At 42.2% G+C, this 14,793-nt stretch overlaps 2 protein-coding genes across 2 annotated transcripts in view; both read right to left on the bottom strand.

Moving 5' to 3' along the window:
• The window catches only part of LOC102040547, a 72,123-nt gene extending 67,168 nt beyond the window's left edge, over positions 1 to 4,955 (bottom strand). The window contains exons 1-5 of the mRNA XM_031056575.1: positions 4,846 to 4,955; positions 4,342 to 4,392; positions 3,555 to 3,715; positions 2,499 to 2,569; positions 336 to 501 (exon numbers count right to left, since the gene is read on the bottom strand). Of these exons, the coding sequence (XP_030912435.1) occupies positions 336 to 501; positions 2,499 to 2,569; positions 3,555 to 3,715; positions 4,342 to 4,392; positions 4,846 to 4,906 (510 nt within the window). The 5' untranslated portion in view covers positions 4,907 to 4,955. The remainder of the gene's footprint in view (positions 1 to 335; positions 502 to 2,498; positions 2,570 to 3,554; positions 3,716 to 4,341; positions 4,393 to 4,845) is intronic.
• A 3,432-nt stretch (positions 4,956 to 8,387) lies between these two features.
• Positions 8,388 to 14,793, bottom strand: part of LITAF (lipopolysaccharide induced TNF factor) — an 8,821-nt gene continuing 2,415 nt past the window's right edge. Inside the window, exons 2-4 of the mRNA XM_005420427.3 lie at positions 10,832 to 11,011; positions 10,288 to 10,444; positions 8,388 to 9,986 (exon numbers count right to left, since the gene is read on the bottom strand). Coding sequence (XP_005420484.2) covers positions 9,878 to 9,986; positions 10,288 to 10,444; positions 10,832 to 11,011 — 446 coding nt within the window. The 3' untranslated portion in view covers positions 8,388 to 9,877. The remainder of the gene's footprint in view (positions 9,987 to 10,287; positions 10,445 to 10,831; positions 11,012 to 14,793) is intronic.

Raw genomic sequence — 14,793 nt, 5'->3', positions numbered from 1 at the left:
CACTGTGTTATTCTGAATCAGATAATTACAGACATATGCTTTTCCATTTAAAATGTTGTGGGCATGCAGGGAAGCATTAATTCAGAAGAGCATTACTAGGAAGAGTAACTTCAATTATGTATGGGTGTGCCAAGCCCTACTGCAGAACATCTCTCTAAGCACTGACACGCAGCAGTAGCCCGAGATAATTTTAGAACATTCACTACAAGAAGCAATCAGATGACTGCCACTGTCTGCTGAGCCAAGTGGCAAAACTCTTTATTTATTTACAAGTGGAGTAGACTTAACATGTACAAGAGCTAGGAGTCACCTCAGAGCATGACTGACAGACTCACCTCCTCAACAACAGCACCAGCAGAGAATTCTGGCGCTGTCTGCAGCACACTGAGAATGCCTCGCTTGATGTTCAGTGCCCAGGTCTGTTCACCCCTCACAGGACAGAGCTTCAGAACTTTCCCATCACGGAAAGAAAAACGAAGAGGATGCTGTTCTAGTATTTCCCTGTGATAAAAAAGTTTATCATTTCTTGCTTCAAAGTGTGTGAGTCAATTTATGACATTAGACTCAGATTTTCCTTAGCAGAGCTGTTCTTCCACAATGCATCTGTCTCACTCTGAATCTCTATTCTTTACAGCAAGCCTCTATTCTTCATAAACTCAGCCTCACCCAAGGAGTCCTTAAAAAAAACCTGTGAAACCCAAAAACCAAATCTGCTCAAGATAATTACAGTATCCTCAACATAACTGCAACACTTAATAAAAGCAGTCCTGGCAAATTATTTACAAGTAAATGTACTTAATGGCAATGATTCTTGTTTAATTAAGAGAGAAATTCCATTTTATTACTCAGGGTGCCTTTGGTAGGCATGTCTGAATGGCAAAGTAACTGCACCACGCCTCGCCTCTTCAGCTGTGATGCACACAAGAACAATTGCTTCCCAACTAACCCGTATCTTCCTGCTCTGCTAGGTGTGAATACTCAGGCTCTATCCCTAACTTATTCCCCAATCTCTGCTGTTAGTACACTTCCTAATGGCTTTTACTATCCCAGGCTGAGAGTACAGTGTTTTCTACCGTTCCAAGGGATCACTTTTTAACATTGATTTTCACTCCTAATGTAACATACTTTAATCATATATTTTCCCTCTAAATGGGGAAAAACAAACCATCCAAAGGAAGAAATTTATTGTAGTCCAATGGTCAGCTCCCATACAGGGAGCTAGACAGGTCATCTGCACATTAACTGGGATACTAACTATTCATCTAGTCAATCAGTCACAAAGCAAGAGATAAAACTTTAATATACAACATCTGGATAGAGTCCTTCCAGAAGAGACTGGGCATATATGATAAAGGTTTCTGAACTCCCAGGCAACTGAGCCTGTTTTTGCTACCATCTGTGGAAATTACATGCATGTTCAGAGGACAAGCTAGACTACTGTATATTCACAATAGGCTGAGGCAAATGCTAATAAGGCTCACTTGTCTGAATAATTATTCTAAATAGCCAAGCTTCACTGAATGCTTTCTTTGCTACCTCTCTTTTTTGGCTTCTCTGCAAACAATACACAACTGCTCTTACTGCTATGAAAATCTTGCAAATAACTTGACAGAAGATGTGCCTGTACACTCATTTGAACTCTGATACCACTGCCCATAGAGAGAACACAAAGTTCTTCCTGATGAATATAAAAAGCAATGCATTTACCCCAAGTTTGCTCTTTTTGACCCTTTGAATTGAGTCAATTACCTCAGCTCTCAGTGTTGTTTAAAGGCTGAGAATCCAAGTGGCAGGACAAAGAGGAAGATTACAAGGCTGAGCTTAATCAGACAACAGAACTGCTTTTTTTTTTGATGACACAAGAAGCATCAACTCTCTGGGAAAATGCCAGACTTCCACAGTTTGAGGAGATCTTTTTGTATAGCCATCTATACTAGAGACTATACCTTGGCAAGTCAATGAGAAACACTGACATATGTTATGAATGAGCTACTAAACCCAAAAACAGAAAAGGAAGAAAATATCATTGGACAAATAAATGAAATATAAATACCTTGGAAGAAAAAAACACAAAGTTTTGCTTTATGAGAATCTTTTAAACCAAGAACTTCTGAAATGTACTGCAACATGCCAGAGTCTGTAGAAGTAACATCTGCAGCTCTGAGAGCTGCCATCCACATGTGCTGCTAGAGGCCTGGTGATTTGTACTCAAAATAATTTGAACTGTCTACTATCCAAATGCTTTTTACATACAAAGGGATGAAAATTACGCTGAAGAAAAACCTGCTCAGACCAAATGTCTCTCATTCTCTCATTTTTGCTTATGGTGCTCATATCTGGATCCTCATCTAAAAAAACAACCAACCAAACCAAAACAAAGAAAACCCCTAAAATTAAGTAGAGTACGAAGCAGAGTGAGCAGTGTCCATTCAAGCTGCTCCTAAGCCACATAGTTTCAAAAAAACCCCAAAAACCAGACCAATTAGAAAGTTTTCTACCTTAGACTGTCCATTTCCATCAGAGACTCCTCTCTGGATGCAAAACTTTTCTTAATCTGTACATCTTGCACCTAGGAGCAAAGATTATAGGCAATATATTTCATTGTCAAGAGGAACTTGTGGATTTATCACATCAGGATATCCACACCAAACATCACAGACTATGAACAAAGGTTCAGTGTTGCAACAGAACTGCATTAGCCCTATCTTCAAGTGGTATATCTGAGGCAGTTTCCAGAAAGTTCTTCTGTGAAGAAGTTTCATTCACTATTAAACCCATTTTATACAGCACTATTATATCCCTTTTCCATCAAATCACTAACCAGTTAATTTTTATCCATGTGCTAGGACAGAGATAACTGTGCTCTTTGTTGGCCTCATGGGTGTGCATTTAGTAGACACGTCTACTAAGCAAAACCAGTGAATTATCCCCTCTGTTAACCTGAAGGAAAGCCCAGGCAGCTGAGAAATTGATTTTCCTTGCTGCCCCTGTAGTTCTAAAGCACTGTATTTCTCCACCTGGCCTACCACAGGACTAACCCTAGGAGAAGCTCTACAGTTTGAAACTGCCCTGCTGCTCTTGTCAGAGACAGATCTCCTGTTGTGATGAATGGAGTGGTACAAGATTGAATTTTACACTGGGCTAGGAATGGCACCAATCCAGCACATCATACAAGTTCCTCAAGTTCTCTTTAAAATGCTTGCTATTTTAAAATTATTACTACAGATATCAAAGTGCTTTAAAGTAAAACAAGTTCCTTTCAAGGATTGGCTTCACCTCCAGTTCTGTACTTCATAACACAAAACCATGAAACTGTTGTGCCACTTAGAAAATAATACAATTATTGCTTAATCTGCCTTTTAAAACTGGCAAATACCTAATTTCAAGTTGTAGTGCATCAAAGAAATACTGCAATTCTAATTATGAGATCCAGAATCAAAGTAGCTTTTAATTACATGAAAAACAAATGTTTGAAATGTAGCAATAATCCCAAAGAAAAATAAGATTCCACATCAGCTCATTTCAATCACTCAAACAATTATGACAATACTTACTTTCAAAACTATCTGGCAATTCCCCAATACTTCAATGATCACTGTGCTCTCCAGAGAGATGCCACTGCTTTTGTAACTATTTCCCTGCAGGAATGTGTTGGTGACTGCTGAATACCTGTAGCTGTATCTAGCTCTTTTGTGGAAGTAAGATGCACTGTGTCCTAGGAAATAAACAAAAAAAGAGGGTGTTACTTTAGCCTATTAAACTTCCCCTTCTCTCTATTTTTTTCTATCTTTTAATCTTTCAGCCATGGAAATCAGCTAAGTAAAGGGATGGATATTTAGATTGCTCCCACTTGGACTTTCAATTGAAAGAACTGGGTTTCTGAAAACACCCTGTGTGCCAGCCATAGCTCCTGTAGGGAGCGTGAAATGACTTCCCCTCTCCCAAGCATATAACCTCACAATTTCCTTCAAGGCAAGAAGTTAATTTCCAAGGGCAGAACAGATATGTAATGCATTTACAGCACGATGCTCTTTCAGCACCTTTCAGAGAGCAGCAAAGCAGGACTTTCACCACAGCAGGGTGAAATAGATCTGCTCTTCATACTCATGGCTGGGCTTAGTCCCACACTGGTTTAGTCCTTTGCTCAGCTCTAATGTTTAGGAGTTTTTCAGAGTTCACAGAATGCACACTTCAGGCAGGTGTGGACCTGGTAAACCTTGGTGGAACTTCTCTGCTACTTCCATGAATGCTGATCACTCAGCGATAAGTATCATTCTTCTCAGAACACAATATCCCTGTGCAAGTTTTCAAATTCCTCTTTTCTTATCTTCTTTTACTCACCTGCACATTCTGCAGAACAGGAAGCTCCATAACTTAACCTCTCTGAGGATCCTGCAATGACAGGTAACAGAACAGAGAAGCGCTGCAAATTTCTGTGCAGCTCAAGGCAGACCTGCTGCTTCTGAATTTCAGTGAAATTACTGAAATCAAAGCATGGTCCTTAAAACAAATAAATAAATCCATGAGAGTTTTTCTATCAAGTATACAGACTGACACAATCTCACTATTTCTGTTGCTTTCCCCAGAATGCTGAAGGAAGATGCACTATTTAATGCATCCTCTCCAAGGAGTGCTCTCCCACCTGCCCAGTACCACCCAAAGAGCTCAGCAAAGCAAACTGCTACACTACACTAAAAATCCAGACAAAGCTGCTACAAGAATTACTGCAAATCTACAAGCTGTAACACAATTCTCTGAAGTTTTCCTAGTGAGAACATTTCTTAGTAGAAGTATTCTGCATTGAGAGAGATCAATCTTAGCAGAGGAAAAATTTCTTCTACTTACTACCTGAAGCTCCAGCCACAACAGCACAGAGTGAAATGATGGCGAGCAACCCTGTGGCCATCGAAATCACCTCCTCAGACCATAAGTTAACAAAAACACATCAGTTCTGCTCTCAAAGGCACCTCTGAGCAAGGCACTGAAAGAAAATTTCCTTCACAAAGCAGGAGCTCACTATTTCAACTCCCCTCTTCCTGCCAGAGGAGGGGCTCTGGTAGGGGCAGCCTGCAGAGGGGAGGGGGAGGTTATGGTAAGGGGGAGAGACAGATACATCACCCCGATCCCATTCCCAACAGCATTTCAGCCTTTTTGCAAAAGAAGAGAAATAAAAGTTAATCTATTAGAAATCCCACAAAACTGCAAGGAAAAAAAAATAGGTATATGGCATCATAATGGAGCAAATGCTCAGAACAATTCCATACAGTGAGTTTAAACTAAATTAACAAATGTAAAAGCCACCCTAGCAATCACCCCTTGACAATCAACCAAAAAGCACACAGGATGAAAGCCAAAGCTTTGGGAGTAAAGGGAAGGGGTTTCCATTGGGAGCAAGCAAGTTCATGGGAAGCAGCTCATCCCACCAAAGTCTCAAACCTCAAATGGGTGAAATTGTGTGTGAATAACACACAAAACCACTGAACCACCATCCTTCTGGTACCAATCAGGTTTGTAGAACACAGCAAACACAGGCCTTCCAGGCAGACCCCTCTTCCTGGCCCAGGGCTCTTCCCACACTGCCCATGCACTCAGAGCCCATGTACCCCTGAGCCATGGCCACACCTCAGCCGTGCCTGTGTGCCAGCACCTCCCAAGGGGAGCTGTGTGGGCAGGCAAATGCTTGTTTCCTCCTGCTGCAAGCCCTCTGGTCTAGGCTGAGCTACTGCTCACTGCAAACCAGGGCAGTTTTTATTGAAACATCTAAATATGGAATTAAATGCCTGAATAGCAGCTAGGTCCTAAATGCACACTGAAGTCAAATCTTTAAGATAAAATATCACGTAAGTGCCCTGCGCACTTGACTCAGGTGACATCTCTCATGTAGTGATTGGCAAGTGCAGGATGGAGCCCAAGACTCAACATCTTGTATGCATTTTTTCCTACCTAACACCAGGTGAGCTTTTCCTAAAAAATCAAAACACCACCCCCAAAACAGGCAGAAAAAGAACCTACTGAAGAGAAATTTCCAGCACATTGCTGTCCTAGATAATCTTAAAAAATGGAAGAAAATCTGACACACATGCTGCAAACACACTGGTTTAATGACACACTAGAGATCCACTCTGGCTGTAAGTCTCAGAAAAGTATTCATCCATTTTAATGGATACGGTACGCAAGTTTGGAAAACGAATTTAATAAAAAGTACCATCTGTCACACAACAGGGTAAGCCTGTCCGTGGACACCAGAGAATTGTTCACCATTATTGCCAAGAAAGCCTGAGCTTTTACAAAGCCCGCTTTGTATAGGCCCCAAAAATAATATTAAATTAATACTATCGTAACACTGACGTGAGCCCCAACAGCCGAAGGCAGGAGGGAAGTGCCCTTGGCCAGGGTCCCACACCCACCGGGGCGCTGGCCGCACCTCCGCCTCCCTGCGCTCGCAGCCCTCCCATGGCCGGCAGCTCCGCCTGGCACGTCCTAGAGCCCCCCTCACAGCGCCGGGCACCGCCGAGAGCCCGCAGCCGGGGGCCCCTCACAGCGCCGGGCACGTCCCGGAGCCCCCCTCACAGCGCCGGGCACGGCCCGGAGCCCCCCTCACAGCGCCGGGCACGGCCCGAGGCAGCAGCACGAACGCCCCCCACCTGTGGGGAAAACGCCGCGAAGCGCTGCGAGGCACCAACGCTTTCCAGGGCGCTTTCGCAGCCGAAGTTAAGCGATGGAGGGGCCACCTGTCCGCCGCAGGGCTCTGGCAGCGGTCGCTGCCCGGCGGATCGGCCCCAAAATCCGCCTCCGAGCCCCGGGGAGCCCACGGCACAGCCAGGGCGAGGGCGGGCAGAGCGAAAGGGTCAGCGATGGCTGCAGGGAAAGGGGATGATGGGGCTGCACCTCCAGTCCGGTGTCCAGTTCCGGGCCTCTCGCACCAAGAAGCACAGTGAGGTGCTGCAGCGTGACCAGAGACGTGCAGCGGAGCTCCTCATCAAGCCTGATGAGCAACAGCTGAGGGAGCTGGGGGGCCTCAGCCTGGAGAAAAGGAGTCTCAGGAGGGACCTTTCCCTCTCAGCTTGCAATCTCAGCATTACAAGTGGAAGTTTTACCCAAAAGTTTTAATTGAAAAAATATTTCTAGGGCCCGGGTTGCAGGAAAACAACACATTTTCAGTGTGGCTCTGTGTGCGACAGCTGGTCTGCAAGGCAGACAGTGCCATTTATCAGATACTTGGCCCAGGTGAGACTCTGAAAAATTTCTCCCTGTAATTACATTTCTTCTTTTAACATTTCAGCCATTCATGTGTTTGGAAACATTCCAAATATTATAATTTTCCAATTACAAGCACTGGATAGGAAAGACAAAGTTTTTATTTTAAATAGAGTCAGTTTTAAAAATAAACAGTAATTTCAACATGAACACAAAGTGCTTTCACACAAAGCAAGTTATATCCTGCATTTGTTTGTCCAAGGTAGGTTTAACAAAGCAGGTTACTTTGGCACAGTCTGTAGATTATTCCATACACAGGAGAATAAACACACTTTGCATTTAAGGAAACACAACTGCAGAAGGGGCAGCAGAAAGTCTTGCAAAATGCTGAATTGGAAGGAAGAGCTGCCAACATTGTGTGTCCTATTCTCAATCCATACAAGGAACTTAATCAATGGACAGTCCACATAAATTAAAAAAAAAAATTCAGTGTTTTGCATTCTGGTGCCACGACTTCAGATTTTCCAACCATCATTTTGGAGAGAGAAGGGGAGCTAAGGTAATAACAATTAGAAGACTTAGTAAATTAATACATAGCAGGATTATCCAGACCAGACTGACAAGGTACTAAAAGAATTAAAAATCCTTCTTACCATGCAAGCAAATCCCAATTTTGGAAACACTGTGAGCTTCATTGCTTCTTTTTGTCTTGCTCTGACAATAAACTGACAAGAAGCACATTTTCTGTCACATCCAGTAAGGCACAGGACTTGCTCGTGTCACCAGAACAGAAAATTCAATGCAGCATCACCCAAGCCCTTCAAGAACACAGAGAGCACTCTGGTGGTGCACCAGCAGACAACAGCACTTGTTGGTAGCACCTCACCAGCATGGAAAGCTACAAAACCACCAGCTTTTTATCTCCATCATCCTCTTCCCAGTGAGTAGATCCTGATGTACATTCTTACAGGATGAGGAGACCAGAAACCTTTTCCAAATACACAAGGAAGCTCTTAAATCACTTGCAGACTGGCTCACAAGCAGCATCAGTTTACAAAACCTAATTAAGACAAAGACTAGAGATTGTACATGATCTACAAAATTACTGGATTTCAAACACAAAGTGTTGAAAGACTTTTGAAAAACCAAATTATACCAAATATATACAGAAGGCACATTTGGTAAGAACAGTAAATGCAGTATTTTTTATTTGTATTTATTTTAGCTTTTTACAGATATTAATACAGTGTTACCAACATAGCCTTGTTTAAACACCTGTCTGCCTTTTCTGGACAGGTATCATTTAGGTTGGACATTGGGAAGAAGATTTTTCCAGAAAGGGTGATCAGATGTTGGAATGGGCTGCCCAGGGAGATGGTGGAGTCACTGTCCCTGGAGGTATTTCAGAAAAGACTGGGTGTGGTATTCAGCACCCACAGCCTGGTTGATTAGGTGGCATTAGGACACAGGTTGGATATGATGATCTCAAAGGCCTTTTCTAACCCAGTTGATTTTGTGGTTCAGATTCTGTGATATGCATCAAAATGTTGTTTGATCCAGTTGCTTATGACACAGAAATTACTTCAACCTTCAGAGCCTCATTTCCTAATTTTTTGTGATTATCATCTTAAATAAGCATATCCAGCTTAAGTTTCTAAAAGCAGAACTCATCTTTCATTTAATTTAGAAAAATCAGAGAAACTCCTTAACACACATTTTACCTTCTTCATAAAGAAACAATAATTAATGAGCAGATCAACAACTAAAAGCCCAGGTGTTTTGTTTATGTGTTTCAGGTGGAATTTGAGCCTTAAGGTAAGGCTGAGGTTTGTTTATGGACAATCAGCTGACTTACGTAAATGTACAAGGAAGTTTTCCAATGCTCTAACCAAGGCTCTCTGGGCATTTCCACTGGCATGAAGAAAACACTTCACAGACTTTCAATCAGCAGTTAAGAAAGCCTTCAGCCTAACAAAAACCACTGAACAAATATCTTCTATATGAACATCTTTACTTCAGATTAGAAACATGACTAGACTTGAAACTGGCAAGAAAATTCAGATACTAGATTCATTCACTATTTTTGCACAACCACCTGAATTGTCCATTTGGAAAAGCTACTTCCAAGAAGGAAGAAGCCTTCAGGTTTGGTTCTCTTCAAACTACAAAAGTTTTACAATTAATTCTAGTGCTCATAAAAAGATGACAACAAAAGATTTGTTTTTTCAAGGAGGAGCACCTGTCTCTGAGGCAACTCCCTGCAAGCTCATAAACAGTGCTGCTGCCAAAGCATGAGCCTAAATAGTTCTCCTGTCCTCCTGTCCTCCGCTTGCTCTGTGCTGAGACTTTACAGTCTCAATGCAAGTACAATGTGCATCATGCCTGAGACACAATTAACTGAAGAATATCACCAACCTGTCCTGTATTAAGCAAAAAAAGAAATACTCCATGCTCTCCATTGGTGCTGGACTGAGTGGCCCATACAGATTAGGTATGTTCTTCACAGACCTAAGTGAGACTCCTCTCAAGCAATTGTGTATTCAAACCATCTAGCAATAAACATTACTTTTTATTGGTTTCCAGTGACAGGATGCACAGAAAAATGGAAAGTCTCCATAATGCTTCAGAGAGGGCTTGTACAGGTGCTAAACAACTTCATCATTCAATGTATAAACACTGGCTATAAACGTTTGTAAGAGCCAACAAGAGCGCTGCATTTCGGACAGGTGTGATCCACATCCTTTAGGGCATCAATGCAGAAGGGAATTAGGCAGCAGCCTGCTATACACCTGCAGAGGCAAAAAGAAAGAAAAACACTGCTTTACCACTTTTTATACACACAAAAGGTAAAATGTATTTTGTTCAAAAGCAATCAGCAAAACTGGTGCCATAAGCTTTAGGAAGAACACACATGGCTATGGAGTCCATTACTGTAATGTTCCAGAACTGCTTTAAGGTCCAGTAGGACACAGATGCAGGCTAATTGAAGGCTCAGGTCCCACACAAAGAAAGAAAACCTGAGAGCTCTGTTTAGCTCTATGTTAGAGCTAAAAAAAGTCAAGGTAAAAGTGCAAATTGGAGTTGACTTACCCCAGAAGGCAGAGGCCACCACATGACAGCCAGGTCAAAGCTCCTGAGTCGTACGAGAGACGCGTCACTATCACCTGGTTACAGGAAGGGCAGACCATCTGAACTGGGCGGTCATAAAACATAACTGGCTGCTGCACGTACACCGTCTGAACAGTAACTGAGCAGAGAAATGGCTGGTTACTCCACGAGGAACAGGAAAAAAGAGTAGCAATCAACTTCCTCTAAACCAGGTATAACTGAAATATTCAGGGCTCAGAACAATGAAATCCACAATGACAGAAATAACCATGGCATTTCCTAATGCAGAAATACAATGTCTTAAAAATAAAGCTGCACTAAAAACTGCAGAAAGCCAAATGATGTTACTGATATCACTGCACACTGAGGGATTCACAAGAAAAGATTAATCTTATTCTCTTCAAAAGTATTTTTGGCAGGTGTTGAACACCTGCAAACCACAATTTTTCATCTTCTAACAACACCTATTATACAACCACTTTGATACCACCTTAACATGAGGTACAGAAGAGTTCTGGAGGCTTACTGGGGTTATTTGCTGGTGGAGGCTGTCCCATGTGTGGAGGAAGGTTCGTTCCCTTCCCATCTGGCTTCAGTCCAGGGTCAGGGACGGGATAGGGGTGAGGATAGTTCACATTGATTCCTACAGCTTCCTCATAAGAAGGTGGTGCAGATGGGACAGGATTGGCACTTGCAGCAGACATATCTAAAACATAAAAGAGAGAAAATCATAACAAAAGGTATTATTTATTAATGGCAATTGACAAATAATTAGGCTCAAATCAGCAGCAAGAAGATAACTAAATTAAAAGGGACTTTTACCAGCATAAAATTAATTGGCTGGTATTTGTTTCTGATAGTATTTAATGTTAATCATGATTTCACTGTTGTTGCCTACTTCCCAATTCCTTTTCACTGGGAATTTTTTACACTTTGCCTCAACACCAATTCTTCCTTTATAAATTAAAAACACTAAAGCAGGGAGGTGGGGCTTTATTAGTATACTAAACAATCTAAGTATCATAATTTTCAACATTATTTCTAATCTCTCTTGTTCTCCTGAAAAACAGAACAGTATGATAGGCCACATGGTAGCTGCTAACCAATGTAAGCCTGGTTTGTGGTGAAACTTCAATATTTTAAAAATACTATTTACCTCTGCTGTAATTTGAAAGAAGAAGTAATTGTATTAAAGGAAAAAGAAACCCAAACAATTAAGCATGTCCAACTGAACTCAAAGCTTTTATACCAAATTAGATATATTAGATATCAAATATATCTAATATATCTACACTTGCCATTTTTGCTTCTTCGCCATGTTTTAATGAGTTTGTAGGGCAACTTTTCCTCCACCAATTGTTATTTTGGTTATTTTGAGGATAGGAATGCTGACCACCACCAAGAAACTACTGTGGGTTCAATGCAGACTTCCTCTCCTCCTCCCCACCTACCCACTTCCTGTAGCTTGCCCACCATTTTCTTTGTGGAACAAGGTCTCATGGCATCAATGCTGACCAAGCATCTCCCTTTCCCCCTTCCTCCTGAGGACCATCAGACAGCTCCCCAAGAGCCACACTCCATTCTGTTGCTGCACACAACGATCCCTCTGTACACATGCAGGTCTTTTCACTCAGTACTGTCTGGGAAAGGCAACCTGTATTTGGAATATTAATTCTATGGTGCTATGAAGGTTATATAGAAGCTCCAATTACCCACAGCACTACTATGAATAAAAGAAGGGAAATTGCACTGATGCAATCTGCAGGTAGAAAAGACAACATGCAAAGAAAAAGAATTTCGGGTGTGTCTGTTTGGGACTGGTGTCACTCCATCCACACAAAGCTTGGGTGAGACCCAGCACACAAGTCCCCAACAATGACACTTGCCTTTCCACTCTCCCAGAGCATGGAAAAGTCCCTGGAATACTGTTGATTACCTTCCTCACACTACACAGCTTTCATCAGGATTTCAGTGAAATCTATAAACACTTCCATAAAGAACTTGTCACAGGTTTGTTCACTGTTCCAGGTTACAACTGGAGGCATGGGGATACACCAGCAAACACCAATGTTTATATAATTCAGGAATCCCACAGTCTTCCCAGCAGGTTTAGCAGAAATGTGGAAAGGTGTATTACAAAGGGATTGTGTACTCAATCAAGTGTGGGTTTTATAGTAGCCCTGTGGCCAGGAGTGGTACAGAGGAACAGACATGCCTACAGGTGCTGGAGCAGTAATTGTGGTAAGCCTGGGACAAACATTGCTCCTTCCCACTTTTCTCATACTCACACTGCACTGCAGCTTTGGCAGAATGAAGAGGAAACAGGACAGCAGTCAAAGATGTTGAAACTCAGTAAGTTTTTGTAGCAACAAGTATTTCACAGCTATAGCTTTAAAAAACACTGATCTTCTGATTTCTTTAGAAAAGAGAAGTTTTCTCCTTGTGACTAAACTACAGAGCTGAATCGCGATCTACTGGCCCCACTTGGAGTGCTGGTGTTAGCTGGGGGTGTACAGGAAGCCAGGAGGGGACACTGCCAGAACAGCTGACCCCAGCTGACCAAAGGGATATTCCAGACCATAAAGCATCACACTCAGCAATAAAAGCAGGAAGGTTTTTGGGAGGGAAATACTACTCAGGGACTGGCTGGGCAATGGTTGGTTGCTGGTGAGCAATTGCTCTCATTTGCTTCACTTACTGGATTTTATTTCCCTCTGCTAGTTTCCTCTTCATTACAACTATTAAACCATTACTTTTCTTATTATTTTATTTCAATTATGAAACAGTTCCTATCTCAGCCCATGAGTTTTCTCACAGCCATCCAGTTTCTTCAGGGGTGCAGTGAGTGAGCAGCTGTGTGGTGCTCAGTTGCCAGGTGGGGTTAAACACACAGCTACTTGAGCTGCTCAGCTCTGCTTCACTGACAAGCAAATTGTAAGAAATTGAATGACACCTGTTCACAGATTTAAAAGTTATATAACTTCCAGCATGAACACTTCAAGTCTTGATATTTACTTATTTTAAATTACATTGCATGTTCATTTCTTACCACCAAATGGTTTTGAACAACCATTTCAGTTTAAAAGTGATCACAGTGCTTTTTCTGCACTTTCACTTTTTTTCCCTATTTCTGTAGGCAAACATGAACAGGTCTCAGGTCCTCACAGCGCTTTGTGGAATCCCTTTTCTTTTTTTTTTAAAGTTTCAAATCTGTAGCACAAATAACATGTACAAAGTACTACAGTGAATGGTAAAAAACTAAAACCATGTATGAATTCCTTGAAGTTATCTATTGAAACAAAAATTCCTAATAAACATCAAGATGATATTGGGACTACAAAAAAGCCTCTTCAAATTACTGAACATTGTAGATGTAACCACAACTTCAGCTTCTCAATTTCATTTTTCTAATGTCCCTTCTGCTTTAAATGTCAACTCTGAAGAGATATTTGAACCATCACTTCATACAGCCAGTGCAAATGTGCAAATGTGCAAACGTGTTTCACACTCCTGGTCTTGAAAAAGAAGGTAAGAGCCCGCCTCTCTGCTTGGTATGTAAAAAACCAACCAACCAAAAACCCATCCAGTAAAGAACTGCTTACAATTACAGCTATCCTAACCTAGTCTGGCCAAACAAATCTGTTGATGGCCTTCCCTTAATCTCTTGCTAAAATTTGACACAATTTAATCCTTAAATTAAACAATTCCTACGCAGTCCTCTTCACTAGAAATCCCAAGCTGCCCTCCAACACCAGGGGTGGTTTAGAAGGCTCCCTGCACATCAGAGTCTAAGACAGCTACCAGTCAGCAACACCGAGAATGAAATACAGGTTGAAGTTTTTAACAACCCAGCAGGATATACAGGTTTATCAGAGCACTCGGATTTTTGCAGTGCAAAGCCCTAACACAGCACCTTCTTGGACCACCAACTTCGTCTGAAATCTGAACAACTTCCAAGTTTACCAACCTGCTGAGAAATACTATCTCAAAGTTGTTCAAATTTCCCAGGCATTTCTGAGAGAATAAAATCTAGTAATCACAACAAAAAAAAAAGACTCTGACATATTATTTCAGGAAGAACCAACGGCACTGTGGTCACACTGAATTCTATACTGGCGAAGTATAGTAGTAAAAGTAGAAGTAAAAGAAGAAGCACGGCGTGTTCCGCCGGCAGGAGCGATTTCAGAGACTAGAGTATTACTTTTATCAAGTAATCAATAGTTTTGGAATAATCCTGTGAGTGGCTTCATCCTGTGAGTAACCCCCTCCCCGGGGCAGGGCCGCTCCGAGAGGAGCTGCTGCCGCGCGGATCCCGAGAGCATTCCCTAGGGAAAGGGCCACCGTCCGCCTGCCACACTCGGGAAAGCGAAACTCCGGCCTCGCTCGGCCCCCGCCCGCATCGCCGAGGGCAGGAGGTGTCGCCCACGGCCTCTCCCGGGCCGTCCCGGGACCGAGACCGGGACTGCGCCGCTCGGGACACGGCTGGCC

Source organism: Geospiza fortis, unplaced genomic scaffold (assembly GCF_000277835.1).
Source record: "Geospiza fortis unplaced genomic scaffold, GeoFor_1.0 scaffold237, whole genome shotgun sequence".
NCBI lineage: Eukaryota > Metazoa > Chordata > Aves > Passeriformes > Thraupidae > Geospiza > Geospiza fortis.
The sequence above is the reverse complement of the archived record's forward strand: the minus strand, read 5'-3'. Positions and strand labels throughout refer to the sequence as shown.